Source organism: Amblyomma mixtum, chromosome 10 (genome assembly GCF_055824585.1).
Source record: "Amblyomma mixtum isolate Tamu chromosome 10, ASM5582458v1, whole genome shotgun sequence".
NCBI classification, from domain to species: Eukaryota; Metazoa; Arthropoda; class Arachnida; order Ixodida; family Ixodidae; genus Amblyomma; species Amblyomma mixtum.
In genome coordinates, this window is record NC_143021.1 from 47274519 (window position 1) to 47292350 (window position 17832).

A 17832-nucleotide genomic window follows, 5' to 3' on the forward strand; every position below is an offset into this window, starting at 1 on the left:
CGCTTGTGCAAACATTTCGCGAGTTATATTAGCCGAAGAAAACAATGCGACAATACGGCCGCTTTCGATCCTACACGAGAGAAGATTTCTCTCGGAGGCTTCCAGCACGTATGATTTTAGATTTGTCAATTTCGAAGCCCATAGAGTGGCTAGGAATTAGCTTCTTGATATAAAATATCAAGGTGGCATTGCTTGAGTGACTCAGGATACCGGTGAGGAGGCTCTCGTTGACGAGGCAGTTGCCGGCGGTGAGCACGGCGTCGCAGCTCATCAGGCACCCCGAGGTGGGCACGCAGATCACGTCGCCCGGCACCAGGCAGCTGGACGGCACCTCCTCCACCTCTGCGTGGAAGCACTGTGAAGTCAGCGGACGACCACTTCTCCGGCGATCCTATTATTCCACAACAAGTCGTGAAAACGACATTGCACATCGACTGCAACACTTGGTCACGGAATGGGAGAGCAAAACTGAAAGACGTTTGAAGTTTCATAGTGTTTGAAACAGGAGGAACGGAATAGGGAGAGCAAGAATTAACACATTGCAATTGAAGGATTCCTACGATTTCAAATAATACGAATTAGGCTCTTAATGACGCATAGAACTAAGTGTCCGGCCAGCCACTGTAATTCCCAACCTTTTATGAAGCTTCTATAAGTTTCGTGGTAAGTGTGTTTGGAGATTTGTCTCGCAAGACCAGCAGGCGAGTTTGGGATCTTCAACACTTGGTATACCGCGTATTGTCATGAGGCTTTCTAATATTTCTTTTATCGCAATAGTTGACTCATCGCCTTGTCGCTTCGTTTCCCGCGTGAGACGCAGCTGGACTCTTGGTACCCCGACGTCAGCATCAGCCACGCCGTGTCTGTGCCGTGCATTGCCCCGCTGCTGTGCCAGGGCACCATCCTTTAGAGCCCCGTAGAAGGCTATGCGTGCTGGGTGACATTCAGGGAGACAGAGGAGCGCTAGGCCTCGCCTGTCTCCCAGTAGTGTTCGTGACAGATTTGGAGCGCTCCCGATATGACTTGAGAGCCCATCCGGCCAACTAACGAGTGACCCGCAAATGCGACAACTGGAGAAGGGCCTCCTGCTTTCACTGCCATGAAGCCGGCCCGCACAAAAAATTCTCCTGATGCCACTGAGGCAGCCAAAGACCCCGGCGGATCAACAAGTACCACCGCAAAGAGCTGTACTTGTCGGACTCAGTTGATCACCGCCGTCTAGGTTGCCTCGCCGCAGCTACGCGACACCCTTGAATAGGCCTCGCAGCCCGGAAGAAGCAGTTAACACGTTCGTGCGGGCTAGTTGGCGACTCTATTGTAATGCACAGTTGGACCCCGCAAACAAACCTCGTCGCGCCGGCACCTTGTCATGTCCTGCGTCTTTTCGCGGTTCTAAAACGCATTCCAATAAAAGAAGCAGCTATTTAAGGCTGCATTTCTAAAGTGAAACAAGAATCTCCGCGGAAGACGGCGCATGAGGATCGAGAGCTCGTCGCGGTAAAATACCTTGAAAAGCAGCACATACACCAGGGACAGTTCACTACGCTTCCCTGTCAGCCAGAATGTGCCGAAAGAAAAACTTGGGAGCCTTGGCGCTGTGGCTCTACAAAATTTCGCTTTTTCGACTAGTTACGTGCACTGAAGGGGTTGCTTTGACTGCATGCTTTCGATAGTGAATGGATTTTTCGCATGATGCAGGCAAATTTTGTCCAGTCATAGAAGGGAGAGTAATCGCGTTTTCGAAATTCTCAAAAACTAATATGGCTATTACTAACGACCGGCTACAAATATCTAATGGCAAATAGGCGCCTAATTTTAATAGTTAAGAAGTTAATTATAACAAAAATTAGTTATCTAGCTTGCTACTTAAGATGCTTCACCGGTTTTCTGGTGTCCACCAACACTGGTAATACTACACCGCAAAAGGCCTATCTTTACCCCAAAAAGATTATTTTTGAAAATTTTTCAAAGTGTTCGATGAAACACTCGGTATGTATCCTTGTACGGTGGTGCTGGTGGAATATAGTTACTATACAGATTCATGATGTAGTTAGCGCCAAAAACTAGAACCAAGTTTGGAGAAAGACAACCCTTACAGAAAGTTTTAGACAGTCTATAGAGTGTCTATAGACTGTCTATAGACAAATCCTAAAGAGCAGTCTATAGGCAATACAAATTCCATGGACAGCCTATAGCTAGACAATCTATATATTTATGGCCATACACTTTTAGTAGACTTCTGTCTATAGAGAGTCTATAGACTATGAATAGACAAGAAGCAATATCTATAGGAAGTCGATAGAGCCAATAAGAAGTCTGTAAACTATATTTATAAGGGAAAACACGAGCGCTTTTTCGCAAAAAAAAAACACTTCAATCGGAAAACACATGATATATACCCATCTCAACGGACGAGAAGGTAAAGGTGGTGATAACAAACAACCATCAACTTTCGCAAAATTTTGGCAAAGTGCCCAGACGCTGTGGGGTACAGGTAATCTTTTCGTCTCTAAACAAGCTCAGGGAACTGTGCGTCCTAGTAACCAGAATAACAGAGAGCCGGAGAGAGAGCCGCTGACGCGGCTGCCCGAGCGCTTACTCACCGGGCTCCTCATCCCAGCTCTTCTGGCTCGGAGACTAACCAGCCGCTGCTGCGATTCAAGGAAATTATAACGCATTATAGCGACATCCACCGCCTTTTCCCGGCCCCTGCAAAGGGGCTGAGTAAGACGGAGGAGCGAACTTTAAGGCGCCTGCAGACAGGTACTCTACTCTGTCCTGCAATCTTAAAGCATTACGATCCTAACACGGATGGGCGATGCCCACACTGTGGGGAGACCTGTGATATCTTCCACATGGTGTGGGCATGTACTCAAAATCCCCACCTCCCCCCTTCCCCTACCTACCCCTTCCAGAGAGGCATGGGAGACTGCCCTTCTCAACTGCTCCTCGCTTGAGTCCCAAAGGGCTCTGGTGAAACGGGCTAGAGACGGGGCATTGTCATGCGGTGTCCCGGACTAGGGACGCCGACCATGTAGCGTGGCCACTCTGTGGCTCCCAAACTCAATTTCAGAAATTAAAAGTTTTCACCACCACCACCACCGGAGAGTACAAAATAAACGTAAGAAAAGGTCCAATAATAATAACATTAAATGGTTTTTGAGGAAAGGAAATGACGCAGTATCTGTCTCACAAATCTCGGTAGACATGAAGGGAGGAAGTTGAGAGTGAAAGAAGATAGAGAGAAAGAGGTGCAGTCACAAATCTCGGTAGACGGGAAGGGATGAAGTTGAGAGTGAAAGAAGACAGAGAGAAAGAGGTGCCGTAGTGGAGGCCTCCGGAAAAATTTCGACCACCTGGGGATCTTTAACATGCACTGACATCTCACAGCACACGGGTGCCTTTTGCGTTTCGCCTCCATCGAAACGCGTTCGCCGCGGTTGGGTTCGAACCCGGGTACTCCGGATCAGTAGACGAGCCCCTTAACCACTGAGCCACCGCGGCGGGTAGAAAAGGCCCAAGACATGCCATACTTCGGCATGCTGCCCGGGAAGACATGCCACCCGTTTTGCACGGGAAATCCCGTGCAAAACGGGTGGGGTATATGAGCTGCCTATTTCCTGTGGCAAGACCTACATACGTCAGGCAGGACGTTGTGTAACTGCAGAAGAGTTGAAATCTGGGTTAGTTGGTACATTATACTTAAGAAAAACCAGCCAAAACGTGTGGTTTATAAGATTCCGCTGACATGCGAAAAAGTTTGCATCGGCCAAACTGGCCGCTGTATAAATGAAAGGCTACGAGAGCACCATAACTCTCTGACTCCGGCTGACGGAGCAAACTTGCCTCGCCATTGCCGCGATTGCGGGTGCTACCCGTTGTTTTCCAATGTCACTTTTCTCGGTAGAGGCAAGGGTAAGGTTGAGCGGGAAATCCTCGAAGCATTTCACATTAGCAATCATGGAGATAACTCTGTTAGCACGGCTTCTATCACGTTGATGCAGAAAGAATTAGGTTACTTGTCCCGTTGACACCGCAGTTTGACTATCTTACGAGATCGCTGTTGTTGTTTTTTGTGCTGGTTTTGCGGTGCCGTTGAGCTGCGCATGCTCTGTTTGGTTTTCTTGGAGACTGGCTGTTTTTTCAATAAAGCACAGTTGATAGTCCAGTCGTTGTGTGTGCCTCGTCTCTCCTTTGTCCCCGTCTTTTTGGCTGGTTTTTCTTAAGTAAGTTGTGTAACTGTGCGGCTAAAAGAACACGAGAAATCGCTCTCTGTATCGAAGTCCTCGCATTTGGAGGGCAATTGCCAGGGATTTAAAGAATGTAAACCGGATTGTGTGCTGGAATGTGGGCCCGTGTGTAGGAAAAAATTTAATCCCCTTATATGGAAGCTGAAAATTTATCATTTCATATATAAAGCGACTTCAACGCGAAATCACGGAGGCTTTTATATATTTCGCGGCAGGGAAATACATTCAATTTCTTTAACAGCAAAACAACTGGCATACCTGGACTACACGTGGAACTATTTTCTTCCACCCCTTCCCTTCTTTTTTCGTTTTTTCGTTTTCGCTCTTCGTGATTGTGATTGTCCAAGCTTTCTGCTTTTGCACCATTTATTATGTCATTCAGCACTCTTGAGATGTATCGTACTTTAAGGTTTTTCTTGAAGTTATCATGTATGTTTCTTTTGACTTACTTTCACAAGATGTATATATATAACGTGTTTTTCTTTGGCGCTAACTACAACAGTTTTTGGCACTAACTACATCATGAATAAGATTCAACTCGCCCAACTTTCTATCTTCCTACTATACTGACTCTAGAGGGAAAACTGCGCATTGAACCCATGCATGTCAGTGGGCAACGCGCCAAAGCTGCCCTGACATAACTACACTGAAAGGTATTAGTATCAAACACACACATCATCAAAAAGAATCTATTTTTAATACGGAAGTACACAACTGAGGACAATTGAACTCATTCAGCAAGTAATAAAAAATCATATACCACTATGAGCATATCAGGCTGACGCGAATTGTTTAAGCTGAGGTTACAAGAAATTTGCGCAATGCTTTTCAGATGAAAAATACTCTTTTGGGTATCTACTTAGAAGGGATGGAAGGTTTTATGTTTTGGAAGGTTATGTTTAATTAACTGGAACTTGTATTGAATGTGAAAATAGAGAACCAACCAATATGAAATGATTCTAAAGCATAAATTTGTTGTTCACTGCTGCAAAGATGCTGCAAAGACGCTAAAGTAAATTTGCCGATTGGGCGAAGAGGAATTACAGCCGGTTTAACAACTCATGATCACAACTGCGCGTGAATCGAATAATGCCTTATTAGATTGGCGCAATAATGGCGTATTAGCGCAATGTATAACTGCAATTTAATTTGTTCGGATAAGATATTTCTGCAGCAGGACAGAGTGCCTGTTACAGTAGAGAGGTTCTTCCAGAGACAGATGATTTGGGGATCCCAGATTAGGTGAGAGTTAAGTATAACACCAAGAACCTTGTGTTCGTCTACTATTGGGATATGGTTATTCATATAACCGATGGATATTTGCAGCGTATATAGTTTATTTCTTGGTCTAAACAGTAAAACTCTAATCTTTGTGAGATTAATCATAATGCGGTTAGCCTGGGACAACCATGCAAGCTTTTCGAGGGTTCTGTTGCACAGAAGGGCCACGTCATTCGGGTCTTTACCGGTAAAAAAGGAGGCTACCATCGTCGGCAAATATCGACCACTTGGCCGGCTGATGAATGCTTGTGTATCCTTAATGCACACTTTGAACACTGCAGTGGTGGAGCAGCAGCATCTTTGGAAGCAGCACTCTCCACGTCCCGGAACTGAGCCATCGTTTTCTCGTTGCAACAGTTTCTGCAGTGCTGTCGGCAAAGCGCGGATTCCTGTCCTCGTCCGAGGCCACCATGAGAGAGCAACAAACGCCCATAGTCGTTCACTGGCGGCCGCAATGGATAACTACATGCGGCACCATGACGTCACAAGCTACCTGTGGGTACAAATTTAGTATCGACATGGCGGCCCGCTCCACTCGGAAGCAGTGGTGTGAGCAGCACTGTCCGTGTCCCCGGAACTGAGCTCCCATTTTTTTTCTTTGCAACAGCTTGGTGATTTTGCATTCATGATTTCTGTGTGTAACTGAATTTTCGAAGTCTGCCACACTGCTGCTGCTATTTTGCTGTTTCTCTGCTCTCATGAAGAATGTCAAAAATGAACAAGGAACTAGCCTCTGCTCTACAAGAACTCAAACAGGAAATTAAACCTCAACTATTCGCAGTGAACTACCATTAAAAAGCTAGCCTTACCTTCATAAATGACAGCTCTGATGGAATTAAGCAGAACCTTCAGGAAACCCTACAAGAAAATGCATCTTTGAGAGAAGGAATTTTTGGTTTGGTTTATGGTTTAACGTCCCAAAGTAACTGAGGCTACGAGGGGCGCCATAGTGAAGGGTTCCGGACATTTCGACCGCCTGGGGTTCTTTAACGTGCTCTGACGCCACACAGCACACGGGCTTCTAGAATTTCGCTTCCATCAAAATTCGACCAGCGCGGCCGAGATGGAACCCGCGTCTTTCGGATCAGCAGCCGAGTGCAATAACCACTTAGCCACCGCGGCGGCTAGAAGATATAGCTAGATTGAAGCACTGTTGCCAGTCTCATGCTGCGCAAGCAAAAATGCATGAATAGCGGATAGTACAATGTGAGGTGCTTTCGCGGAACACGAATTCAGAAATCACAGGTATACCTTTGCATGGAAATGAAGAGCTAGAAGAAATCATAGACACAGGGAGGGATTGGCATCTACAGCTGGTTGGGACACGCCCCCCGGATTCTTCACATTGGCAGCAGCGGCGAAGGCGCGAGGACGCAACACTAAACATCTGCTCTGTGCAGTGTCCGGATAATTATCCGCGGTTGGGCCAACTACTGCACCTTGGTGTCCGGAAACTGCCTGAACGAAAGCGGGCGGATCTGGCCTGCATTGTGGCCAGGACCATGGTGACCTTTCTGCGGCGAATTTTTTGGACTTTGCCGCCCAAATCTCGCACCAACAGCGTCAAGCACAGGCAACATTGGCATCTACAGCTGGTTGGGAGACCCCCCCCCCCCCCCCCCCCCCCCCCCCCGGATTCTTCACATTGGCAGCAGCGGCGAAGGCGCGAGGACGCAACACTAAACATCTGCTCTGTGCAGTGTCCGGATAATTCTCCGCGGTTGGGCCAACTACTGCACCTTGGTGTCCGGAAACTGCCTGAACGAAAGCGGGCGGATCCGGCCTGCATTGTGGCCAGGACCATGGTGACCTTTCTGCGGCGACTTTTTTGGACTTTGCCGCCCAAATCTCGCACCAACAGCGTCAAGCACAGGCAACATTGGCATCTACAGCTGGTTGGGAGACCCCCCCCCCCGGATTCTTCACATTCGCAGCAGCGGCGAAGGCGCGAGGACGTAACACTAAACTTCTGCTCTGTGCAGGTGTGTAATTTGCCACTTGTAATTTGTCTCTTCTGCATTCTTGTTGCTGCTGCTGCCAACTGATTTTTCCCCTCCTCTTCCTGTAAAATGACCGTGAATTGCTTCAAGTGCAACGAACCATTGGAATCTGATGACGCATCAGTTGTCTGCACTGAATGCTTTTACAGCTTCCATGTCGGTGCGTGTTCAGGGCTGCAGGAAACAGTTGTTCGCACAAGGTGAGATGCAGCTCGTAAAAGCTATAAATGCCCACTCTGTCGTTCAGGCAAGTCGCGGCAAACGCCTAAAGAAAAAAAGAGCGAGGAGGACGGAGTCGATGCTATCATGTTTGCAAATCTTGTTACACAGGTAAATGAACTGTCATGCCTGAAGGCGACCGTTGCTGATCGGTGGAAATGATGTCATCAAAGTATGAACTATTGGCACGTGTGGACAAACAAGATCAAACAATCGAGAGCTTGCTAAAACGCGTTGAGAAGGTAGAAGATGGTCAACAGGTCGAGTTACGTCAACTAAAGGAGGACATGAACACGTTAGAACAGCCCAGCCGTTCCCTCAACCTAGAAATCCACGGAGTTCACAGTTGTCCTGGCGAGAACTTGCTATCAAAAGTGAACGAAGTAGCCGAAAAGATAAAGCTACCCGCGGTGACCCAACAGGAAGTTAATGATTTGCACAGACTGCCGGCTAAGGGCTCTAAAATTCCCAAATTCCTTGTTCGCTTCGCCAACAAACGCACACGCGATGAGTGACTTAAGAACAGGAACGAACTGCGGACAGATGAGAAGTGCTGCATATATCTGGACGAGATATATGCAGCACTTCTGAACACAAAGCGGAATCGGCAGCTGTTGCAGCGTGCAAAGACGTGGGCGGATGACCATGGATTCCGTTTTGCATGGTACAGACATGGTAGAATTTACGTGAGGAAGGAAAGCGGCGAAACCGCCTATCTAATCAAAGACGAGTGCAATCTTGACAAGATCGTGAGCTAAACCGCTACCACCTTGAAGTGCAGATAACCACGCAAACAACAAAAAATGAGTTTTTCCTACCTGCTTCCTGAGGAACTAAAAGACGTTCTTGGTTCGAAGTACCATACATTATTTAAATGTTTTCATATAAATACATGGTCGCTAAATAAGAAACTTTCGGAAATAGACCTATTGTTATCTTCATTTCATTTCAGCAATGATGTTATCATGTTCACCGAAACTTGGTTGTCTGATGACGAGACGTTCATTCTGCCTCACTACAAGAGCTTTTTTCTTAACCGCAGCAGTCGTCGTGGCGGCGGCGTGTGTTTGCTTGTAAGCAACGAAGTGAAATCTGACACCCTTGATCACTATTGTGTTTGCAGTGATGACTACGAGATATTGACTGTAATTGCTGGTGACATGGTTCTCTCTGTAATCTGCCGACCACCAGACGGAAACATTTCGAACTTCATTAATGTCATTGACCACTTTCTTGCCTTTATAAATGAAAAAAAGTTACAGATAATACTTGGTGGTGACCTGAATTTAGACATGATGTGTGACAATATTCATACGCGATGTTTCGATGTTGTGATTAAGAGCAATAACTGTGAAAATGTCATTTCTAAACCAACTCGTGTTACTTGTTCTACAGAAACTTTACTTGATCTTTTTATTACAAATTATGACACCTCATGTGTTGAATGAGAAGTACTGCTATGTGACATCAGTGGCCATCTTGGTACATTTATGGGTGTTGAAGAGACTAAACGCCATAAAAAACCAAAGTCATGTCACGCTACCCAGTTCGTCGCTGAAAAAAGCTCAGAAATTTTCCGCGATGATATTAGCAAGGCAGATTTCTCTGAGCTGTATTCTATGGAAGACTGCAACTTTGCCTATGAATTGATTATTGTTACTGTGAAAAAAGTGTACGCAAAGCATTTTCCATATGTAACCAAAAGGCAATCGACACATATAAGGAAACCATGGATTACACGTGATTTATTAAAGCGAATAAAGGAAAAAAACAAGATATACAATAACTTTATCAAATGCAGGGATCCTGCAGTGTTTTCAACATTTAAAGCCTATCGAAATAAGCTAAACAATGATATTAGGCTTGCTAGAGATCGATATTTCTGTGAATATTTTGACGGATGTGGTAATATTTCAGACCTGCTATGGAAAAAACTTAATTCGCTGTTAAAGCCCTCGAGAAAGAAAGGCGCCATTGAAACCATAACATGTGGCGATAATGTCCTCACTGGTGCCGCTGTGTCGAACGCTTTTAACAGCTTTTTCACAGATGTCATAAGCATGCCTTGTGACAATATTGACTACCCCTACATTAATGAGCGCTTAGAAAACAGCTTGTTCCTTCATCCTGTTTCTGAGGCTGAGGTTGTGTCGGCATTTTTGAAACTGTCTAATAGTTCGGCCTGTGATGCGGACGATATCCAGGTCAAGCCAATTATTTTTATTTATTTATTATTTATTTATTTTTATTTGGTCATACTGTTAACCCTCAAATGAGGGTCGTTACAGGGAGGGAACAAAAACAAATACATAAATGATCAATCATGAGTCAGAGTTCAAAATTTGTACACCATTTCTCAAAAATGTATCAACACCTAGCTCAAATTGTTGCACGTTCATACTCTCCACAACATCACTTGGCAATTTGTTCCACATTTCAATTACGTCAGGGAAGTAAGAATACCGGTACACATCCGTACGTGTGTTAATAGGCTGTAGTACCCTGCTGTGGTTTTTCCGGGAACCACGTTTTAGAGGCGCTTTCACATAATGTTCTTTATTTATTTTTAATGTCCCTTGCATTATCTGGAAAAAAGTTTGAGTCTATGTTTTATTCTTCTAATTTCCAGCGTTTCCAATTCACACTGCTGCATCATCTTTGTAACCGAGTCAGTACGGCGAACTTTGAACATATAAAACGTGCTGAAATCCGCTGTACTCTTTCTACCTTCTTTTTTAAGCATTTTTGGTGAGGGCTCCACACAGCATTCGCATATTCCAGAACTGGTCGTATAAACGTTTTGTAGGCGACTAACTTAATTTCTCTAGTTGCGTTTGGAAGTTTTCTCCTAAGAAAGCAAAGCTTCTGGTACGCTTTTGAATAGATATTCTCAATATGAATACGCCAGTCTAGATTATGCGTCACTGTCACCCCTAAGTACCGAAAACTCTTCACCTCGACCAAGGTATTTTCTCCAATATTATATTCAAATCTGATAACGTTCTGTTTTTTAGTTACGTGAGTGTATGTAGATTTATTGTAGTTAATTACCATGCCCCATCTTTGGCACCACGAGTTTAATGATTGTAGGCATTTATTTAGTTTGATCTGATCTTCCGTGCAGGCTACACGCGTGTAAATTAAACAATCATCGGCGAATAGTTTAATTTTTACAGGTGGATTAATATTAGACGGAATATCATTAATATACAATAAAAACAAAAGTGGGCCTAAAACAGACCCCTGCGGCACTCCAGACACAACTTCACACTTCCCCGACTCACTTTTCCCGATTCTGACCCTTTGATAACGGTTTTTTAAATATGCCTGAATCCACAATACTACATTTTCACTAATTCCTAGGCTCCTCAATTTGGAAAGTAGTTTATGATGTGCAACTTTATCGAATGCCTTCGCAAAGCCTATACATACAACATCTACCTGTTGGCATTCATCTGTAGCTGTACAAAGGTCATGTACAGTTTCGATTAGCTGTGTCACCGTCGAAAGGCCAGATCGGAAACCGTGCTGAACTGGGCATAATAAATCGTTTTTTTTTCTAAAGAATACAGAATATGTTTTGCTATTGCATGCTCTAGGACTTTACAGCACACAGAAGTGAGCGAGACCGGTCTGTAGTTGTTTACACATAGCCTATTGCCACTTTTAAATATCGGAACAACGGTGGCATCGCGCCAGTCCTGAGGTACTGAATGATCCCGCAAAGATTTTTCGAATAAAAGCTGCAAATAATACGACATCCATTGAGCGTACCGTTGAAGAAATACCGTTGGTATTTCATCTGGGCCACACGATTTTTTTGCATCTAACCTAAGCAAATGCTGGAACACGCCCTCCCTTGTAATGCGTAGGTCTTCCATTGGGTATTGTATTGCGCAGACTAAAGGATCACCGTCACTGTCACATCTATCCTTCGTGAAAACTGATTGGAAAAAATGATTAAATACGTTTGCAATATCTTTCTTTTCTGTCACGACTGCGTCGCCATCCACTATCTGTTCTATTTCATTCTTTCTATCTGCGAAATATCGCCAAAACTTTTGTGGCGAGCTTTTAAGGAAGTTTGTAAGCGTTTTATTGAAGAACGTTTTCTTCGACTCCACCAATGCAGATTTTAGCATTTGTTTGGTTATTGAAAGTTTGTTATAGACATATTATCATCGCCACTAAGTTATTTATTCAACTTATGTTTTTTAAATGGCGTATTTCCAAATAAAATGCAGGTGGCTGAAGTAGTAGTTATATACAAGAAAGGTGACAAGAACTCCCTTGGAAATTATAGACCTATTTCTTTGCTCCCTGTCTTTTCTAAAGGCTTAGAAAAGCTTATTTTCTCTCGACTGCAAAAATTCATAGAAAAAAATGATATTATAAAAGGATGGCAGTTTGGATTTCGGAAGAATAAATCCTCTGAGTTTGCGCTTCTTCACGAGAAAGAATGTATCCTAAACAGTTTTGAAAAGAAACATATCGTGCTAGCTATCTTCGCAGATTTCAAAAAAAGCATTTGATTCTCTAAATCACGAAATGCTGATTAGAAAGCTTGAAATGTATGGAATTAGAGGTCTTCCTCTGCAACTTTTAAACTCTTATCTTTCTAATCGTGCACAGTATACAAGCATTAATGGTATTGAGTCTTCTTTAAAGAATATAAAATGTGGAGTGCCACAGGGTAGCATATTGGGGATTTTACCCTTCAACTTATTTATTAACGACATAGTAAACATCACGACCAAGCATCGTTTTTTATTTATGCAGACGACACAAGTATTTTCCTCTCAACGAATGACTGCGACTCCCTGATAGACAAAGGAAACAATATTTTATGCCAACTAAACACCTGGACAGAACTAAATGGGTTAAAAATAAATGTGAATAAAACCAAGGCTGTTATCTTCCGACCAAGGAAAAAACTTCTGCATACAAATAAAAAGCTACTACTTAATTCAGAGAAGATTGAGATAGTAGAAAAATTTAAAACACTTGGAGTCGTCTTTCACGAAACAATGTCATGGGACCATCATGTAGATACTATCTTGCCTAAACTCGTTCTAGTCGTAGGACACCTATATCGCCTGAAAACAATGCTTCCTGCGAGGATTAAGGAGCTCGTATACAAATCTTTGTTTTTGTCCCATTTGAATTATTGTCACCTTGTCTGGGGCATGACCACTCTGAATAATCTTGACAAAGTTTATCTACTTCAAAAGAAAGCGATAAGGTGCATATTCGAGCTTAGTTTCAACCAGCATAGAAACCAGTACTTTGAAGATGCATGTATTATGAAAATTTTTGACAACTATAGTTTTCAACTGCTTTCGAGGTATAAGAAGGAGCTACTTCGTCATATTGATTATTTGGGGACACTGGCCTGCCTAACGCCGAGCGAGAAGGTGTATAACACTAGACAACACTCCCCGTGGCAGACTAAAACTCCAAGAACAAACTACGGATTAGAGATGATTGCCTTCCAGCTGCCTAAACACCTAAACACGTTACATCATAAAAATATAGACATAATTAGTACGCCGATCCGTGACCTTTGTAAACATTTCCTGCTTCAAAAATTAGACTGGTTTTATAATCTTTTCATTTTTCCTTTATATTCAATGTTTGCATCAAAAGTTTGTAGTACTATTTTTGTTATTGTGATACTGTTGCACAATATGTATTCTTTGTTTCCCTGAAGCCTTTGTATATGTAGGGGCCGAGGGCTTGCCAAGCCTTGCTGGCTTTTTTCCTCGGCCCTTTTCATCGTGGTGATGAATAAATATCTATTATTATTATTATAAGCTCGCCGAAAGCATCGCTCCTTCTTATATCGACACGCTGCACAAAACATCCGTGTCGAACAATGAACCTGATAACAACTTTTTCGGACAGTTCGCAAGCAGGCGCGAACGAGACGGCATCCTCGAGAAGGCGGGGGCGATGATGTTGACTTGGGAAGATTTTGGATTTGAAACCAAAACGTCAGCTTTTGTCAATGATTATTTACTCCAAGAACGGAACCGATTCCTTGGCAAAGCAACTGGCAAAAAAAAAGTGGAAAGAAAGGGAAGTTTTTCTGGGTACGCAATGGCCAGATCAATGCGCGTCAGTACGACAACAGTACGTTGTTCAAAATCAACACTATAGATGATGTTGAGAAGATGAGCTGAACTAGCAATCCGTCAATTTATGACCTATTGTTTCTTTCCGAATTGTTTCTCAACACCTTCTTGCCTCTTCTGCCTTAAATGAGCTGGCCTGCAATAATGACCAGGTTTACATGAAATATTTCAACTTAGACTGTCGTTCTGCGAATAACTGAGGTGAAGAAATAGCAGCATTGAATCTTCTTTTTTCCACATTATCACGTTCACGGTAACGTGCTGCCACAATGATTCCAGTTTTCTTAACCTTTCTGACTATGTCAGTTTGTTCTTAACAAGTGTGGTCACAAGGGCAGTGGTGTTCCAATACAGCCTCTGAAAACCTAGATGTAAATAACACTTTTAGAGAGTCTACCCCAGATTATGAGATTTTAACTGTTGAAGGTGGGAAATACGTGGATATGGTGCTTTATCGCCCACCCGAGGGAAGTTTTGACGCATTGTTTCGTGTTTGAGAAATTCTTTTGGACCATGCATCATCGAATGAAACCAGATCAATTCTTTGTGGTGATATGAATGTTGATATGATTACTGCTTCTGCCTCAGAAGAACTTCTTACAAAGCTAGGGAGTTACGTTTTTTTATTCTCATTGATGGGCCAATGCGCAACACTTGGTCGACTGTGACATTAATTGACATCATAATCACTAACACTGACAAACGCAACACACACGCTGGAGCAATTCTTTTCGATGTCAGCGACCACTTCCTGTGCTTGCTTTCCTTCGAGACCACAGCTGCCTAGAAGAAAGGAGTCTGTCATACTACAGACGGATTGTGAAGACACCTGCGCCCCTGCAGCATTAGCGGCGGCTTCGCGCTCGATCGGAAAAGAGAGAAAAAAAGGCAGCCACGGAGCGTGGCGCGAACGACGCGAGGGGAGATCTTTCTTCTTAGGATCATCTCTATATGATGATCGCCGAGTCGCAAGTCGCGATTTCGGAACAGCAGCGAGCAGGAGCGACGAACAGGCTGGGCTGCAGCTCAACGGCTTCTGTGAACCAGGCCTGGGGAAGCCGTCTTCGCCCGGTTCAGCGCAACCGGGGGTCTGCTGTTTCCCGTCTCCCGCCTGCCTCTTGCGGCCTCGGAGAGTGGGTGCCGTGCTGGGCTCAGCAAGGTGCTGCCTGCCCGGGGATCCTGCCGGCGCTGCACACTGTTCGTGCCTGCCGTCCCGTGGTCAGGGCCTGCTGCCGTGGGACAAGGTACCTCCCTTGCCATGCCCGGGTGTCCGGACCAGGGCGGCCGTCTCTTCCTTGAAGTACACACGATTGTGCATCAATGAAGTCACAGTCCCGCGGGAAATACGGGACTGTGACTACATAAAATGAAGCACGACTGAGGAAGGAACTGAAACAATAACTGAAAACGTTTAAACGAACGACTGAAACGCGAGACTGTGACGGCTGATCAGGCGGTGCAAAAGTGCGCGCCTTTCGACGCCCCTCTGGCCACGGCACCGCCACTGCGACCCCACGCTCACCACTGACGTTTCTAAAGGTTGGTTACTGTGACGCTTATTGTTAGCGTGACGATGATGTCTGCCTTTTAGCGGTGTCGTGGCCACCGCATGTTTTGAAAATTTTCCGCGCATGTGTATCATATTTATGGTGTCTGCTAGTTTTGGGAGGCGATGACGAGCTAAACCCAGGACCCATGACTAAGGCTCAAAAGGAAAACCTGGACCTTGTACCGGCTTCTGTTTTACGCGTTCAGGCTAGCAATGCAGTCTTTCAAGAATCTGTCAACAAACTACTTCAGATTCACCCATACTTAAAAACTGATTTATGAAAACTTACAAAGCGTATTCAGGATTTAGAGCAGAAATTTGCAACCGCACCATCTGCTCAGTCCGGGGTGAACAGTGACAAAGGTCTTGCAGTTGTACAAAAAAAAATTGACTACCTTGAAAATCGCTCTAGACGATCCAGTGTTCTATTACGGTAGAAGTACGGAGAGTTGAGCTAGTTGGTGCATGACAGGACTGAACAGCGCACAAAGGACGAGGACACAGATAAGAAGCGACAAGACACGAGCGCTGACTATCAAATGAATGGTTAAATGAAATAACATGTATATGTACAAAATAACATTACTACAACCAGGTGCGCATGGTTAGCGGATAGGATCGCTGTCATCAGGCAGCTTCATCTAGATACGCGATTTCGCGAGGATGAATGATTACCGAAGGGATGCTTACGCATGTGTCACAATTTTTATGAATGAGGTAGGCTTCTTTTAATTCTCTAGTCAATTTTTCTCTGTGCTTGTACAAAGCTGAAGCATTATTGAACAAGGACACGCAAGGAGAGTGTGACGGGGGCTTATGGCCGCATTCCTTATGGTGTTTTATGGGTTTATGGGTTTATGAGTGTTTAACGTCCCAAAGCGACTAAGGCTATGAGAGACGCCGTAGTGGAGAGCTCCGGAAATTTCGACCACCTGGGGTTCTTTAACGTGCACTGACATCGCACAGTACACGGGCCTCGAATTTCTCCTCCAAAGAAATTCTTCCGCCGCGACCGGGATCGAACCCGCGTCTTTCGGGACAGCAGCCGAGCACCGTAGCCACTGAGCCACCGCGGCGGCGCCTTATGGTGTAGTGCTAGGTTCGATGAGGGTGCTTTTCCCAATGAGTTTTCATGCTCACGTAGCCTAATGTTGAGACACCTCTTTGTCTGACCGATATAATTCTTGCCACATGTGAACGGAACTCTGTATACAACCGCTTTTGAGCAAGGAAGGAAAAATACCTCATGCTTTACCTGGTATCATGTTTTACCTGGTATTCTCTGCACTGCTTTTCTTGTCATCGATTCTTCTGTTTACTTTAGCACAAATCCTGCTTAGCTTAATGGGCGCCGAAAACATAACGTCTACTCCATACCTATGTTCAACCTGTCGTAGGCGATGCGACATACCATGCACATACGATATGACCGCGATATTTTTCTTTTCCTTTTGACGGGTTGCTCAGATGCTTGTCGTTTGGTCGAAGCCTTAACTTTCTTCAGGATCTTACTGCACGCGAGCAAGATCACGTCGTCAGGGAAGCCTGCTGACCTCAATTTTTGCTCCTGCTCTTTAAAGCGTTCTTTATGGTATGCTCGCAGGATTTGAAAATTGCCGAACCTATGCATGAAACCGCTAAGCCACATTTAACTAACTTGGAATGGCCGGATTTAGAAACTGAGCAAAGGCTTCTTCGATTTTGGTGCATACATCCAACAAACATGGTCTTGCCCTAAATTCAACCTTAAATCGAGAAACGGAAGCATATCACCGGACGGGGTTTTAAAAGTGAAGTTTAAACCTCTTCCACATTTGTGAAATATCTCCAGAATGCCTTCAACGCATTTCGAGAAATCAGGCGTGCTTACGAAAAGAAGGTAATCGTCGACGTATCTGAATACCTTTTTTACAACAGCGGGTATGTTATTTTCGATGGCCTTGTCAACATAACTCAGATAAATTTCACTCAAAACTGGTGCCGCACATGGCCCATTGCACACGCCAGTTTTCTGTCAATACAATTTTCCTTCGAACTCAAAAGATATGGACTGCAGGTATATGGACAGCAGTTCCAGAAAAGATTCCACAGATATGCCAACATTGAGGATGAAGTTTGGCTCATCGTTATCTGTTATACATTTGCGAACACATGCCAAGAGATGATCATGCTGAAGCGAATAGTGCTTGTCGTGAACGCCTATGCTGAACGCCTTACAGGCACCTGGGTTGTGGCATGCCAAATATTTATTTATTTATTACAAATACCTCATGGGCCTTCGGGTGAGAACTTTACATGAGGGGTCCACAAGAGCAGACGAATGCGACACATGGAAAGGATCCTCGATTGTCAGTGCGTCAAGGCCCTTCTGGAAAACCTTTGACACCGCATGCTGCCAC

General features: G+C 44.4%; 1 protein-coding gene across 19 annotated transcripts in view; it reads right to left on the reverse strand.

The window, feature by feature from the left end:
* LOC149325704 (polyamine-transporting ATPase 13A3-like) overlaps nucleotides 1-17832 on the reverse strand; it is a 783814-nt gene that overhangs the window by 518279 nt on the left and 247703 nt on the right. For 4 of the 19 annotated variants that reach the window (XM_089563622.1, XM_089563623.1, XM_089563629.1 and 1 more), the window contains one exon: nucleotides 211-342. The exons of the other annotated variants lie outside the window; for them this stretch is intronic. In XM_089563622.1, coding sequence (XP_089419748.1) covers nucleotides 211-342 — 132 coding nt within the window. The remainder of the gene's footprint in view (nucleotides 1-210; nucleotides 343-17832) is intronic. 19 annotated transcript variants of the gene reach the window in all.